The sequence below is a fragment of the Anser cygnoides genome, chromosome 14 (assembly GCF_040182565.1).
Source record: "Anser cygnoides isolate HZ-2024a breed goose chromosome 14, Taihu_goose_T2T_genome, whole genome shotgun sequence".
In the NCBI taxonomy this organism is placed as follows: domain Eukaryota; kingdom Metazoa; phylum Chordata; class Aves; order Anseriformes; family Anatidae; genus Anser; species Anser cygnoides.
The window spans coordinates 1,677,650-1,693,343 of record NC_089886.1 but is presented as its reverse complement, the minus strand read 5'-3'; the positions used below and the strand labels follow the sequence as shown (position 1 = coordinate 1,693,343).

General features: G+C 49.6%; 1 protein-coding gene across 1 annotated transcript; it reads right to left on the bottom strand.

Moving 5' to 3' along the window:
* Positions 1–4,280: 4,280 nt before the first annotated feature.
* SHROOM1 (shroom family member 1) lies at positions 4,281–13,194 on the bottom strand. Its single transcript, XM_066977255.1, has 7 exons — positions 12,155–13,194; positions 11,351–11,600; positions 10,243–10,313; positions 9,353–9,943; positions 8,076–8,226; positions 6,573–6,845; positions 4,281–4,870 (listed from the first exon to the last, which is right to left on the bottom strand). The coding sequence occupies exons 1-7, from the start codon at positions 13,192–13,194 to the stop codon at positions 4,616–4,618; spliced, it is 2,631 nt and encodes an 876-aa protein (XP_066833356.1). The 3' UTR covers positions 4,281–4,615.
* Positions 13,195–15,694: the final 2,500 nt, after the last annotated feature.

Here is a 15,694-nt window from a genome sequence, read left to right as displayed (position 1 = left end):
CTGTTTGATCAGAATGAGGCAATGCAGTTGTGGGCAGGTTCAGGTAGACTTTTTCTGTCTCAGTTCTCTTCTCACGAGTATTGAATACAAACAGCTGTTGCATGAAATCCTTGGGAAATGCCGACCCTGCCCTGCAAAGGAGCCTTTACAAGGTTTTTGGCTTTATCACCAAAATGTCCATCAGAAGAGTCATATCATAGCTGCCAACAGACCCAGCAGGAGCTGCAAAACGAACCGAGGGGAGGTGAGGGCCGTGAGGCAGTCCCCCTGAGCTCCTCGTTGCTCTCCCCTTCTTGTGCTCTGCACATTTCCACCATGACCTACATTCCTTGGATGCATTTGCTTCCTAATTTGCATCTTAATCAAAGTAAAATGGCAACACGGCTGTTTTTGCTCATTCCACTGATTTGTGCTAATGTGGGACCCTATAAATCCATAAAGAGATTAATAACACCGACTTGGCCTGCACGTAGCACGGGCACGAACAGCACTTTGTTTGTGGTGGGACCACAGGGGCAGAGCAGGATGACACAGATCCAAAGCTCTGCATCACGATGAGGAATGTTTACTTTCCATTCCAGGGCCAAGGCTAATTTCACTAATTTATAAGACAAAGCAAATCGTCAAGCACATCTAGTCCTTATACAGGGCTCAGCTTCTGTCACTGGCTGCAGTACCTAAATGTTTGTCTCCCACCGCCAGGAAAACAGCATGTAACAGCCAGGCAGTGCTTGGTGTCCCCAGCAGGAAGAGCTACAGCCGGTCACGTTGCCCCTTTCCTACCTTTCAGCTCACGTTCCCTCTCCGAGGAATAGCTGAGGACAGTGATGGAGTGTGCAGCCCTGGATCCAGCCACCACCAGCGGCTGCCTGCCTCCCGCTCCTTGCGAAGTCAGGGACCAGAAAAGCTACATCAGGAGACACCCTAATGGTGATTTAGCCAGCAGCAGTAAGAGTGACAGTGCAAAATAAACCAGATTAGCACCAAAAAAAGTATTTAGAGAGATAAATTGCTCCTGTATTTGCTCTCACCAAGCAGGTTACACCTGCCAGGGTTCCTGACATAGACCTGCAATAGAAGCACGCGGCGCAGCACCCAGCACAAGCAGGTGGGTCTCACTGCCCCTAAAAGGGTGCACCCAAAGCCACCAAATTGCACCTCAAAACGTTTTTTTAGTAAATTTGTAACAGTAACTGGTGGGAACGCTCCCCTCGAAGCAGCTCTCTACCCGTTGCCTGGGGGTGGCTCGGCCCCGTTTGCTGCTGCCACCGCTCAGTGCCCGCTGTGACACCGCGTGGCACTGACATCACGGGCAGGAGGGGGCAGCCAGCTGGACCCCCAAAATGGGTGCGGGAGCCTCACCATCAGGAGCTGCCACCAGGCAGGGACGTCACGAGGTGGTGAGGTGCTGTGGGATGCTCCTCTTCTCTTCTCGCGGGCTGAAGGCCGTCACAAAGACCCCTGGCTGTTTGCACACGATTTCAGCAGTCTCTCTTATTCTGCAAATCAAGCCTCTATCGGCTCAGCCCATGCTTTCTCTCCGTGGATTTATCCATGAGATGACTCAGCTGCGAGGCTCATGTGACATTTTAGAATCTCTCATACAATCTTTAATGCCTCTCACTGTTTAACGGGGAAATTCACGAGCTGCTTCTTGAGTGCGTTTTGTTAAACCCAGAGGTTACACGATTCCCACTGCCTGATTATCCTTCCACGTATACGTGGGCTCCCTTAGGGTGCAGAAGATTAGCTTTGCAACGCTGCTCTGAGCTTATTTTTAAAATTTTATTCAGATGGTTGCCATGAATTCCCAAAGCAGAGAGAACATCCTCCCATTTATTAAGCGCAGCTCTCACAAGCACCAGATACATCTTCTGCGGTACATTTGCATTAACCCCTGCACCCCTCCCTTCCTTAATTAGCTCCGCACGCACAAGTCCAACAGCATAACGCCCCCGTGAAGAGAACGAGGCCAAGGTTTAAAAAAACAGAAATAATAAAATCCTTTCAACTTAGTGCCTGAGAGGCTGAAACAGCAGCTCCTGATCCAGCAGTGACTCCCACACGTTGCAGTGGGTGTTAAATCAAATCCTAAGTGAGCCACTACCTCTAAAATTCCCGCAGTCGCTGCCAAGGCGCTGTCAAACGAGCAGAACGCATGTTCTCCTTCCACTGGCCACTTGCTCTATCCCACACCTGCTATATGTGCTCATCTCTCTGGCTCTAGGCAATAAAAGTTCTCTCTCGCAAGTAACGGACGCGATTTTGAGCCACCGCAGCCTTTGACCATTATCAGAAGTACCTGGGGCTGCTCCTATGCGTTAGAAGGGATGCTCTGCAAAGCTCTTAAGATGGGATCAGGTTAAATCATCGTTTGTGTTTGCCCATCAGACTGTGATTTTACAAGCCCACATCTTAGCACGTAGGTGTTCCGGGAGTACTGCACATGACTGGGACTAGGTGATCTTGGAGGTCTCTTCCAACCTAGACGATTCTGTGATTCTGTGACTTACCTCCAGCATGAGCTGGCACCACTGCCTTGGGCTTGGCCACTGGGAACAAATCCATAACAGACGATCAGCATGAAAATGGAGACCCACCTGACATCCAGAGCTGCTGGTGCCTTGGAAGTGTTGATTCTGCTTGCCAGCAAAGAGGTTTCCATTTCATCGCCGTATCATTTTCACTTTGCCTGAAATTCACAGTTTAGAAAAAGTAACAAGGAGCACAGATTCATGACTTTTTGCAAAACAGAGTAGAATTTGTTTCTACTTTTTGCTCTTTGACACATACCTGTGAATGCCAGAGTGGTAGGAGTGGCAAAAGTCTTCCCCATGACACCAAGGACCAAAAAGCCAAGAGAAACTGAAGGGTGCAGACCCATCCTTTCACCTCAAGGCACATACCAGCTTCAATTTATTTCCGACTAGTTGGTTATCCTCAGCTAGGAGAGGAACCACACATTTTGATCGGTCTAGGAGAGACTGCAGATTTTGTAGTGGTGTCAGCTGGCACTGACACACTGCCCCATTCTTCAACCACCCCAGAGACTTCAAACTTTTTATTCTAACGAGCTCAACTGAAGTCAAGTGGCCACCCTGCTGAACAGCTGGGGCACTGCTCGCTGGAGTTACTTGTGGCCGGTAAAACAGCGGATCCAACATTAAGCACAATCCGTTTTGCTCAGATCAGCAGGACAAAACTACGGTTCTAAACCATCCCCTTGCACCCTTTACTACAAATACATTTACTGGCACTTGCTGAGCGTTGTAGACATACCTCTGAAGCCACCTCTGCAGCCTTACTCAGGGTACATCACGCTGGGTTGTTTCTCCGTAAACGTGAGCAGGGCTGTCGATACAGGTACGTCTGTGTAAGTGCAAACCCAAGTCCCACAGCCACAGAGCAAACCCTTATTTGTTGGACCCCGTGAAGCACCTATCACCACGTCCGTTTGTTCTGAAGGCAGAGGGAGAGCAGCTGGCGACCTCAGAGGCACCGCTAGTAAAACATTTCTTGGTAATGCCTGGCATCGGGGAACAAGGAAAATCTGTTTTGCCCGTGGGAGAAACCTGAGTTAGATTCCTAGCTGCCTCGCTCATGATCAAGGCGTGCAGCTCACACCGAACATTCCTCTCACTGAACACTTTTAAAAAAAAAAATCACTCAAATTTTAAGTACAGCAACATCACTGGTTTGACTCAAAACACAACGTTAGTTTAAAAGATTTTTGCCAAGGGAATTCTATAAAGCCTCATTGAAACCAAATTATTTCCTCCGCTCTTCCCACCTACCTCTTGCTGTAGCCGAGCTCTTTCCCCACGTTCAGCACTCCCCGTGCACACTGACAATTGAAAGCTACGTAAAAACAGCCCCCAAAGGCGTTGCTTGAAAAATAAACACTTCAAAAGCATAGCGAGGACTTTGCAAACACAGCGTGCGGGAATAAGTTCAGAGTTTAACGTTCCCAGAAATGTTCTTTTAAGATGGTTTCAACACCTACTGGCATTTTTTTTCTGCCCTCATAAGAAGACCCACTACTGAACAGCCCACCTGGGCTGCGCAGAGCCAGGAGGTACTTGAGGAAGGCAACTACTAAGAAAATGATTATTTTCTTCCATTGCAATGTATTTTTACTGTGTCACGTACATAAGCAGTAGAAACAAGTGCAGGAGTTTCACCGAAGCGATCCGTAGCATTCCCTATGGTTTTGTTCAATCTCAGTTCAGATTTGCACACCCGCATCGTTTTCCATTTCAAACACTCACCCACCCACGAGGTGCAAACTTGTGCTGCTCTTTTATTGCAGTTATGTCAATCTGGAAACAGACGGACAGACGACAAGGGGAAATACATGACAAATTTAGAGGAATAAGACATCCTAGCAGTCATTTCCAAAACGCAGCCTGCTACACACTGCAGGATTTTGTCAGTTGGCCTGTCCAGGGGGGAAGCGTGTCCAGAGCGTGCCTCGAGCCTCTGAGCACTTGTCGGTCCTGGGGCACTAACAGCATCGCACCGGTCATCAGCGTGAGCCCAGGGCGGTCAGCGCGCACGGATTCCCAGGAAAAGGTCACAAATTACCAGGTACAAAAACGGACGGTCCGTTAGGGTGTTAGAGGGGGATGCTCTCCTTGAGATTTTCTAACTGTTCTTCGAAAAATTTGATCTGCTCTTCGAGGTCCTTCTGTTCGATCAGCAAGGAGGTCTTCTCCTGCACAAAGCGCCGGTAGTCCTGGAGCTGCTGCTCCGTCAGGTATTTGGCAAGGATGCCAGCGACCACTCTGCCCCTGCGATCCAGGTTCTCTTTCAGGTCTTTTGCATCTTCCCGCTGCCTAGACAAGAGCTTGTGCCGTTCGTTCAGCGATTGCTAATGGGGTGAGAAAACAAAGCAGCACGCTGTGAAAACTCATCATTCCTGGCAGACTCCGGATCGTAATTTGGAAGCCACAGTCGATTTAGTTTAATTATTTCCTCTTGTGGGCTTTGTGTTCCACATGAGTTTTTTCTAGATTAAATTACTCGTTCTTGTGGCTTGCAAGGTAAAGACTCCCAGTAAATCCCATCAAGGCTCACTCCTTCCATGCTGCCCTCAGGACAAAAATCAATGTACTTAACATTCTGCTAATTTTAGCGTATCCTGCATCCCTCTTATGTCAATTAGCAGTTTTTTAAGCACACATCTTTGTATTTTCTGAGTTGTGTGTGGCCAGAGTGCCAATGCCATACAAAAAATATCATGTTACTTCTACTAAAATGCACGTGTACTAAAATAACTGAGACAGACAGTAACTGTTCAAAGGTTTCTTTTTCCCAAATCCACAAGCATCAAGCCTTGCCTGTCCCATGGGATTTTAACACCTTTCACATTTCAGCTGATTCTCTTTCAGCTGTAATGATTTTCATAGGGATAAAAGTTTTCCACTGCTGCAAAATCTCTGGTTTCAGGACCAAGTCCCTAAACAGCACAGAGCAACTGCCACCACCTGCGTCCTGAGGGCAGCAGCTGGAATCAAAGAGCAAGACTGCCGGGGCAATTACAGCGACTGGGAGATACCTGCAGAAGATACTGGCACATAAACAAGCCTTTACTGAGCATGTTATTCCAAGTCTTGAATAAATGATTTTAATGTATTTACATGAAGAGGACAAACATAGCGCTAAGGAAACGGCAGCCCCCTGCCAACCACAAAGCACAAAGTCTGTTAGGTGTGAAATGCAGCCCAGAATTATTCACGTTAACTTGACAGACATTTCAGAGCAGGTAGGTCCTGCTTCTCCTCATCGCTCTGCATGGGAGGATTCTTAGTGCCCCGCTGTGCTCCAGCACAACAAACCTCTACAATATGCACGAAAGGTCAGCAGCAGCCCAGCTCCAGGAACCCCAGCAGTAACACCGTGCTTTCTAATTTCTGAACAAAAAATAACAGCAGCAGGTACCGCTTTGATAAAAGCATGTCTAAAAGCAGGAAGGACAGCAGGAAACCGTCATTCCTAGGATAAACTCAGCTTGGCTTCTCTAGAAAAAAAGCATACTGCAGACTTGAAAAGCTTTCCTGGCGACATGAGACAATTCCTAATTTTCCAGCAAAAGTGGCCGGTTGAGTTAAACTACAGGAAATTCTATCTGAAGTTATGACCACATCTTCCTCCTGCTCCCTATAGCTCAGACGTGCCCTTTAAGTGAAATAAGGTTTCACAGCAGTAATTACCACGCTGCAGTTACCAGTGGGAAAACAACCACCTCTGAAGCACAGGTTGTGATCTGCTGCAGAGGGAACGAACGGTCACGGGTTCAAAAGCTCAGCTCCCCAGGTCCTGCCGCTCCTGCCATGCCACCGCCCTGCTGCGAGAGCAGAGCTGGTGCTGCGTGTGCACGAGGGCTCTCCGGCACCAAACTGTCCGTGCTGGGCCACGGAGACCCAGCCCCTCACTGCCCGCTACCAAACGCTGCCCGAGCAGCGGCTGGCTCAGGTCGGGTACAACCCCCCCGTTCAGAGCTGTCAGAGCACGGCCCCACCTTGAAAGACGCAAAGCGAACAAATTAAACACCCTGTGCTCTCATCACCCACCTTCTCCTCGGCATCCGTATTGCCGTCGATCCTCCTCATGGCGTTTTGGACCCGGGCGAGGCGGCTGGACAAGCAGAGCAGCAGGCTCACCACCTTCTCCAGGTCACCGATGAACATCAGGTAGCGCTCAAACTCGTTGGGCTTGCAGACGTCGTGCACCGTGGCCTCCAGCTCCTTGCCACGCGCGGCGCAGTCGCTGGCTTCCGAGAGGACGAGCTCCCTGTCCTCCCACAGCGCCTGCAGCTTGGAACGCAGGCTGGAGATGAGTTCCAGCTGCAAAGGGGAAAAAAGAAAAATCACAAGAGGCTTATCGCCGAAGAGAAGTCGTGTCATTTATAAAGAAGGGAATTTTCTCACGTCATCTTTGCCGAATTTAAGACTTAAAATAATTTCAAGCTCTGGAAAAGGAAAAAAAAAAAAGAAAGATCATCCTAGGTATACTTAATTCTCAAACTCTGAAAAGCAAATTACTGGTAATCGCCTTAACTGCTGATATAATTCCTAACTCTGAGAGCTTCCGACCACAGTCAGAAGTAAACTACAACAAAGATTACAACATGTATACACATGGCTTCGTCTAAGATGTGACCGTGAAGCCACAGCTCTATTACCACACATGAACTGACTGGAATTTCATTTACAATACGCACGGAAAAAAAATGATTTTTTCAGTGGATGCAAGTGAGCAAAGCGCCTAGTAGCAAAGCACGCGGAGAAGGCTGTCTAATGCAGCCGTGTTACTACGGGGAGAGGCCCCGAGACCAGAGTGGGAGAGCGATATCAGCTTTTTTTGGAAATCAACCAATGTCACCATAAAGAGCAGCAGCAGTTAAACAGCAGGTAACGAAAAATATCACCACATACACAGCAGGAGGAACTTCAGGACGGCAGGCTATAATTACCTGAGAGAGGTTATGGCCAAGTTTCTACAGGGAAAAAAATAATTTAATTCTTCAAAGCTACACGTTACCCTTCCGAGATGCCATGTTTCTATCCCTAGAACCAGAGTCCAGCTACGTCCATGCTACCTTCACTTGCTGTACGTAAGGAAATTAACAGACCCTGGTAACATACAGAAACTGCTGCCAGCTCTCTCAGAGTAAAAACCATTTCTTATTTACGCTGCCAGCTGTAATGAATTTTACAGCTACTGAAACCAGATTTGAGCCAGCTGCTGCACGGGAGCTGGCTGTGCGAGGACAGGGATAACCAGCCTGCGGGCTCGTTTCAGACACAAGCCATCCCCGACGACCTGCTGAAGGTAAGTGTGTGGAAGGAGAGATCTGAGTAAAGCCAGGCAGAATTTAAACACCACTGCTCGTGATCAATTTGCCAATTCACTAGGAAATTTACTACTGGAAAAATAAATGATTTGAAGTTATACGTGAAACATTGTTACTGGGATAAACTTCATGAATAGGAGCACCCACAGTACATGAATGTGACATGAATAACTTTGTGGTGGTGAAGAAACAATGGTTCCTTTGATGGCCATCTACCTACTTTCTTACACGTGATGTCATCTAGGTCCTTTGTGTCATCTCCGCTCTGGTTCGGGGTCTGGTTTCCCTTACAAATGGGACTGTCACTCCTTTGCTTGGCATTGAGTTCGGGTTCAGAACATTCTTCTGGCACATCTCCATTGCTTTTCTTGCTATTTGTATAGAAAATAAACACCTGTGACAAACACTTAGAGTTCTGTTCATGAACATCGTGTCCAAAGAAGGGCAACGAGGCTGGTGAAGGGTCTGGAGAACAAGTCTGAGGGGCGCTGAGGGAGCTGGGGTTGTTTAGCCTGGAGAAAAGGAGGCTCAGGGGAGACCTTATTGCACCAGGGGAAATGGCCTTAAGTTGCACCAGGGGAGATTTAGGTTGGATATCAGGAGAAATTTAATCACTGAAAGGGTTGTGAAATATTGGAAGAGGCTGCCCGGGGAAGTAGTGGAGTCACTGTCCTTAGAGGTCTTCAAAAAACATGTAGATGCAGTGCTTTGTGAATGGTTTAATGGGGGACTTGGCAGTGCTAGGCTGAAGGTTGGACCAGATGATCTTAGAGATCTTTTCCAACCTCTACCATTCTATGATTGTGCCCTTGGTTTTATGCATCTCTACTTCCAAATCACCTTTCTCTCATCTCACAGCAGGGACTTTTCTAACATTTTAAAAGATGCAGAGCAAAGAATTTGTAGCCTGGGATTATCATAGTCCCTTTCAGTAAGGTCTCTTACTGGCTTTGATGCTCCCAGCTCAGCACATTGCTGACAACACATCAGCACGGCCACCAAGGTGCCTCCTGCCACCTTCAGCAGCAGGGGCCTCCGGGCCAGCTCCTGGCCTTACGTGCAGCCCCAGCTCCCACTCCCACGGGCTCAGGAGTGGACGAATCTGCTGAACACCTTGATCTGCAAAGTCTGTAAACGGCGTGGTGTGGGAGCCACACAGCCTGGCTGAACAGCAGCAAATTTACCCTGGCAGAATTGGGTTAAATTTGTTGTACCTCAAATGCTCATCTACTAATGTACAGCCTGCTGATTTCTCTTGCTTTCCATGCACGCAGCTTGTTTGTTTGCATGCAGCTATCATGGTGTGCTTTACTCCACGTTTCTTCCATTACGCGCTTATAGCCTCAGGTATTTCTTGACAAATAAATCAGAAAACTAAAATATTTCAGTAACAAACCAAGCGTAAAAAATCCCCGAGTCTTCTTAGCACCAGTATATACATAATATTCACGCACCATAAGACCTTAAACTAGTAGTTAATTGTTTTGGTCTACTTACTCGTTCCCCTGCGCATGCTGTACATCTGCCTTTCTTCTGTGTGATTTATCCAGCATGGAAACATCAACAGGAAAAAGACCCTCCATCAGGTCCAGAGCAGTTTTTCTCACCGGGTAAGGCATGAGAATATCAACCAGAGAACTGTCTTTGGCAACAATCTCCATCGCAAGTTCTTCGTATCGCTGGTCCTCAGCAGACCACAGTCTCCTTTTGGACGGATTTGTCTCTCTCTCCTGCAGAATATCTTTTTGGCTGTTGAGCACGGCTGCTTCCTTTGCAAATAAACCTGTGGGTGCATTTTTGTCTCCTTGGTGAGACCGAGCCGGTGATGCGTGGCAGCACGTTCCTTTCTCCCGAGGCACTGCAGCATCACTTGCCTTTAGCTGCTGCTCTGGGCGCTTCGTCAAAGCACTGCCATTCGGAGACCCAGCGCTGCATTCCTCTTCCACTTGGGCATCTTCCTGGCTGCTGCTTCTTGAGCTAGGAATAGAGGTTTCAGGAGCTAGTTCCTCGGCGTCCTGACAAGAGCGTCCAGTTAGGTCACTGTCTTGTTTGTGATTCTGGCATCCATCTTCCGCATGACCGTGGAAACTGCAAGAGCACAGACAGAAGTTCCTTCCCACTTGAGACACTTCCTCTACACCAGATGCTTTTGCAGGCTGCTTAAGCAGCTACAAGTAACTGTCATCACACTTCCAGCTTCCTCTATTTATTAAAGCCTTAAGGCTGGACCCACCCCAGCCCCCCCCAGCTGCTGTTTTCGCCGGAGGTCGCACGGGGGAGCTGCGCTCCCGGTGGCCGGAGGCGCTCCCCGGGCGCACGGCGCGCTGCGCTCCGGCTCCCCGCGGCGGAAACCCAGGGGGCAGCCCCCGTGCCCCGCGCAGCCTTACCTGGGGACGCCGGGGCAGCTCTCACGAGGCTCAGACGGTGACACGGCCCCGCCGGCACATCTCTCCGCGTCCTGCAAACGACAACGGCACCGGTACTCGCACCGTGCAGCCGCCGCGGCTTCGTGCCCGCGTCTGCTCTCCCCGGGAGCAGCAGCCAACAGCTGAGTAGGTTTAGCAAGGTGGTGTTTTGTTGGGTTTTTGTGTTTGGTTGGTGTTTTAAGTTTGTCCATCTCTTTTTATTAATGCAGATGCCATTAGACTCTTTCTAGGTAGCATCCATCTATCTTTCCTAGAAAACCAAGTAACGGCTAGCAACAAAGCACAGGCTCTACTCCCACCGACCCCCACAACAACTCAGAAGGTGGCCACTGTTGGTGGGAGTCTCTTCAGTCGGGTAATTTCAGTAGCATGTTAGAGTATTTCTGTTCTGACCATTTTAGTATTATTATTTTTCCTCTTGCAACAACATTGACAGCCATTGTCCTTCAAATTCAGGAGCCAAAAAGGTCCCTGAATTCCCGGGCTGTGACTGCAGAGCACAGCAGAAGCAAAGCGATGGGCAGGTCTCTAGCTGGTTTTCAGTCACTGCAGGAACTTCCCAAAGGGTAAGCTTTAGCTAGAAGCCTTCCCCCTTGCCCCTTTTTAAAACTGCACACTTGTTGCATGATAACGAGTGCTTCTGCCCGGACCGAGCACGCTGCTCAGTCGGCCGTTGCAGTTCCCACCCTTACGCAATCGCTGCAGCTCTTCACACTGAGGAACACATTGTTTGTCTGCTGCTTGTAATGCTTCCTTACATAATGCTTTTGAGAATAACAAATTGTTATCATTAATCATTAACGCATCAAAATTGGTGGCACTTCTCTTAAAATCTCCCCTAATTAATTCTCCGGCACACTGCAAAAAGCAGAGCATTCGCTCTGCTTTCCAACCACTACACAGCACTTCCTACAGATTAAGCGAGCGTGCCTTCTCCATGACTTCTTTCATCTCTCTGCCACATGTTAAAAATGAAGCCTTCGTCCCCATTCCTGCTGCTCAGCGGTTTTTCACGCAAACAGCCCGCCGTTCTCCCTCTCAGAGCAGCCCCTGCCCCAGCCCCTCTCACCTGGGCGGCAGGAGGCGTTGACTCGGGCCTCTCGGCAGCCGGGGCAGCAGCAGGAGCAGCAGCAGGAGCAGCAGCAGGAGCAGCAGCAGGAGCAGCAGCCCCAGGGAGGCTTTCGGCCAGTGCCTGCTCAGGGCCGTGGCTCCCCACGGCCGCAGGACAGGGGCTGGGCTCCGAGGACACCGGCCCAGCAGCAGAGCCGGGGCCGCATCTGCTGGCCACGCTCGGGGGAGGCAAACATCTGGTGGTGGTTCTTCAGAGAACGCTTGGCAGAAAACCTCATCGCTTTGCATCTTCCTGCTCCCACTGGGGTTGGAAGCCTTGCCAGGAGGCCATTTAGGAAGCGAAGGCCTCTTCTGCAGGGGCGGCTTATGCAGCGGGACGTGCTGCGTGCCTCCTGGTCTTTGGCTAATCTTTCGCTCCATGTATTCAACAAGCGCGGTGTGCTGGATTTGTTTCAGCTCTGTCCGGGAGATACTTGAGCTGGAAAGTGCCCTCCCTCTGTTTTCCAGGGTCTTTCTCCTGGCTGCCTCTGTGCCCGGCTCAGTCCTTTCACCCCTGACCTGGTGCCACGGGACTTCCTTGTCTGCGAGCTGATCGAGTTTCTCAGGCTCAGAATAACACAGTTTCTTTTCCTCTTTTGTTTCCCTTTTCCTTCCCCCTGTTTGACCCTTTTGTGGCCTCTTTATTTCTCCATCTCTGTTGAAACTTTCTAAGGATTCTAGATGAGAGGGGGAACAAGGAGCAAGTTTGGCTTCCTCATGTGCCCCGGATAATGAGAAAGATCTCAGGTGTTCAATTGAAGGCCTTTTGGAGGGCTTCTGTCTTAGTCTAACAGGCAAACTCATCTGTAAGTCTTTTCTTTTAAAGGAGGTTTCTCTCAGAACCTTTTTCTGAGCCACTTTAAGTTTCTCTCTGTAGTCATTCTTGAAACTCTCATCCACGGATGAAGCAGGACTCCCGAGAACGAGATCTTCAGTCTCATCCAGACCGTCATCGGCACGCTGGTGGTGCTGGCTGGCTGGCTGGAGCTGGCTGCCTTCCCTCTGTATCTCTACACTCCGCACCGAGGGAGCCTGGCTGCTCGTCAGAAATTCCTCTGGTGAGCTCCTTGAGCCCTCTCGACATTGGGCGAGCTTGTGGTGGTGCAGGATGTCGGTGGCTTTTCCCCCAGAAAGGTAGTAAAGCATGGGAGTCGTCTGTCTGCTTATTTGTTCACCAGCAAGATCGTCCCGCAGCTCTCTCGAGAGCTGTTTTTGAAGTTCAGGCTGGTATTTCTGACAGGGATCAGGAGCTTCCTCTTGCTCTAGGTGCATGCTGAGCTCAGGACTGCTGTCATTGGCTTGGTTTTCTTTCCTGACTTCATTTAAAAATTGCGATGTGGAATCCTCCTTTGGTCTGAGCAAAGCTGTTTGGTCGGTATCAGCTGACTCTGCAGCACGGTAGCTGCAGGACACCGATGGTTTCTGTGTTTTGGCTTGGGGATTCAGGAGTGGCTCCCCAGCACCACTCCCGATCTCTCCTTTGTAGTTGTAGCACTGATTTTCATCTCTACAACTGTTCAGCTTCCTGGATGCGCTTTTAGTTAGAAGAGCATTCTCCATGTGTTTTAAGTCACAAATGTCCTCAAACACATCCCGAGCCAAGTCTGAGCGCAGCTCGGCGCGGAGCGGGCACTGAGCGCAGAGCAAGGACCCTTTCCACCGGCTGGGTTCTGGCACCGTGCTTCGCAGATCTGCTTCTCTGAAAGTTGGCTTGCGCACGCTGCAGGGGTACTGTTTGTCTTCGTGTGTATCATTAACAGTGCGAGGGTTGGCGTGCCCTGGAGGAGAGAGCTTGGAGTTCATCTCGTCAGGAATTTTATGAGCATGAGCCGAATTATAAGCAGAAAAAATTTTAGAGACATTCGCCACAGAGTCAGTCCTTAAATATTCTTGAAAAATGAATGAAGACGGCCTGCTGAAAACATGGGGATTACTTCTCTTCACAGGTTTTTGGGCTGGGCCCCTCTCTGCATTTTCTTCTGTCCTTAGCCCCTGACCTTTTGATACAGACACCCCGTCTGTACAACCGGCAGACCACCAGCCTTTGTGTTCCACAGTCTTTCTCCCGGCTGCCGCTGCATCTGGCTCAGGGATCTCATCCCTGTCCTGGCTCCACGACACGTCCCCGTGAGCTGGCTGCGCGCTGCCCTCCCCGAGACTCCCAGAGTTACGTCTCTCCCTCGTGTTCTCAAGGTGTCTGGCGACCCTGAAGCTGTCGAGTCGCACAGGAGGAGAGGGTGGCGGTGCAGCCAGGGGCAGCGGTCCCTGGCTGGAAGCCCCGGGGGAAGGAGTGCTTCCACAGCCCCCCGCGAGCCCAGCGCTGTGAGGGATGCCACGGATGCTCGGGTCTGGTGCCTTGTGTGGATGCAGCCATCTGAGATCAGAGTTTGCTGCGCTGAGGTTATAAATGCCTCTTACATACTCTGAGTCCATGTACGGTACCTGCTCGGGAGGCAAAGAGCAGCGTTCACCATAGCACAATGGGGTGGGATACTCTGGAACGTTTGATCCCCCCGAGAAAGAGCTGTAAGCAGAGTCTGCTCTTCCAGGGAGGTGCAGGAGGTGGTCTGAGCTGCCAAGGGACGTCACTGGCGACAGACGACTGCTGTCAGGGGAGGCTGCGGGCTCCACCAGCTCTCCAATTCGGCCGCCTTGCCCATGAGTCCATCTTTCTATCTCATTCCCAGACAGAGCCATGTTGAAGCCTCTCCAGGAAACGGTCTGATTAGATGTCCGCAGCTGAGCTGTTGAAAGAGTACATTTTGCACCGCAGTCACATTCCAGTAATATTCAGAGGATCCTAAAATAAAGCAAACAAAAAAACAGAGATGTGAAAAAGACTCAGTGGGAGGATCCCAACTGCGCTTTGGGAGACCAGGCAGAGCATCACACACACGTTGGCGATGAGAACCTGAAAACAGCGTTCAGAGTAGCTAGATGGCTTCAGCAAGTAGCAGGATATTGGAATGATCAATTCCTCTGTCACAAACGGAGGAACTCAGTCTTCAACAACAAGAGCTTTTGAGATCTTCATTAAATCTAAAAGATGACATACATAATTAGAGGATGTCCTCTCACTGCAATTACAAAGCATCAAGGGCCAGATTCAAAGCTAGTTTCTGAATCTGTCTAGAAATAAGCCTGAGAGGTTGAAAACCCCAGCTCAGCGCTGCCTGATCCTGGAGGTACTTGACTACAACACACACCTGGCAGGATGAAGCTTCACAGTGACTTTCGGTTGTGCTTCCAGAAATGCTTGCAGCCCTGGGTCAGCGCCTGGCTCTCCTTCGGACGGACGTGGCCCTCACCGAAACAGCACGAGGTTTTGCAGCTACACGGCTGCACTCACCTTGCTCAGTGACACGCCTTCTGAAGAAACGCAAACTGTCTCCAAGTCCTACCAACTAAATATTGCACGTCTGTTTTCCTGAAAAAGGTGGAACTCCCCACAGGTTCGCCTGCTGTTCCCAATAATGTGCATCTGCAGCGGGGCCTCGTAAAGCTGGCGGGGAGATTCCAGCGGTGATGCCGCCGTTTAATCAAAAAACTTCACATTCCTGCCTTGTTTCAAAGACAGTCCTGGTATCATTCATTTTGAGCCAAGGGAAGAGGTGGATGGAAGCCAAAATACACAAGTTAATCTATAAAGGGAACTTGGACTTGTGGGGCACAGTAAATAAATTAACTAGTTTCTGAGAAATGAAAGGAGCATACCACCACAAAGTGGGAACTTCTGCTGGGCTCTTTCAGAAATTTCAGTAAGAAATCAACTCATGGACACTTGGAGAAGTTTCATCTCTCCCTAGAGATATCTAAAATGCAGCCGTGAAATTTGTCTCACAGGAAACACAAAGCCTCAGTGGCTGATGGCGAAATTTCCCATGCTTTTCATCGGCGTACTGAAGAATTTATGGAAGTAAAAACCTTAGAAATCTGGCGTAAGGAAAGCCTTGAATGTTCTGAACCTATCAAGAAAGAAAAGCAGATGAGAGAGTGAATGCTCGGTGAGCTCTGTGAGCCTGGGTGTACCTGGAGGCGCTGGGAGCTGCACAGGATGAAACCCTGTGGGAGCCGCATTCCACGAGAGAACCAGAAGGCAGATTTCTCTGTCACTTTTATCTCCGTTTTTTAATCAAAATTTTATTCCAGTGGACCTTCTCCAAGCAGCTCGATTCCCCCACGACTGCTATGAATAGGCCGGGCCAAGGCTTTGTCTGGGACGTGCTGGCACCGTTCCACTGAAGTTAATGGAGCTGCCCTGATTTACAGCCCGAAGTTGGCTCTGACTTTCCACAGCTATGCA

Bases quoted from the DNA above. Each gene is read 5' to 3' on its own strand.
- SHROOM1 (XM_066977255.1), bottom strand. From the start codon at position 13,194: ATGAACTCCAAGCTCTCTCCTCCAGGGCACGCCAACCCTCGCACTGTT. The intron at 10,314-11,350 runs GTGAGAGGGGCT...TGTCGTTTGCAG, and splicing joins CAACGCCTCCTGCCGCCCAG to GACGCGGAGAGATGTGCCGG. The intron at 4,871-6,572 runs GTGGGTGATGAG...TCACCCCATTAG, and splicing joins ATACGGATGCCGAGGAGAAG to CAATCGCTGAACGAACGGCA.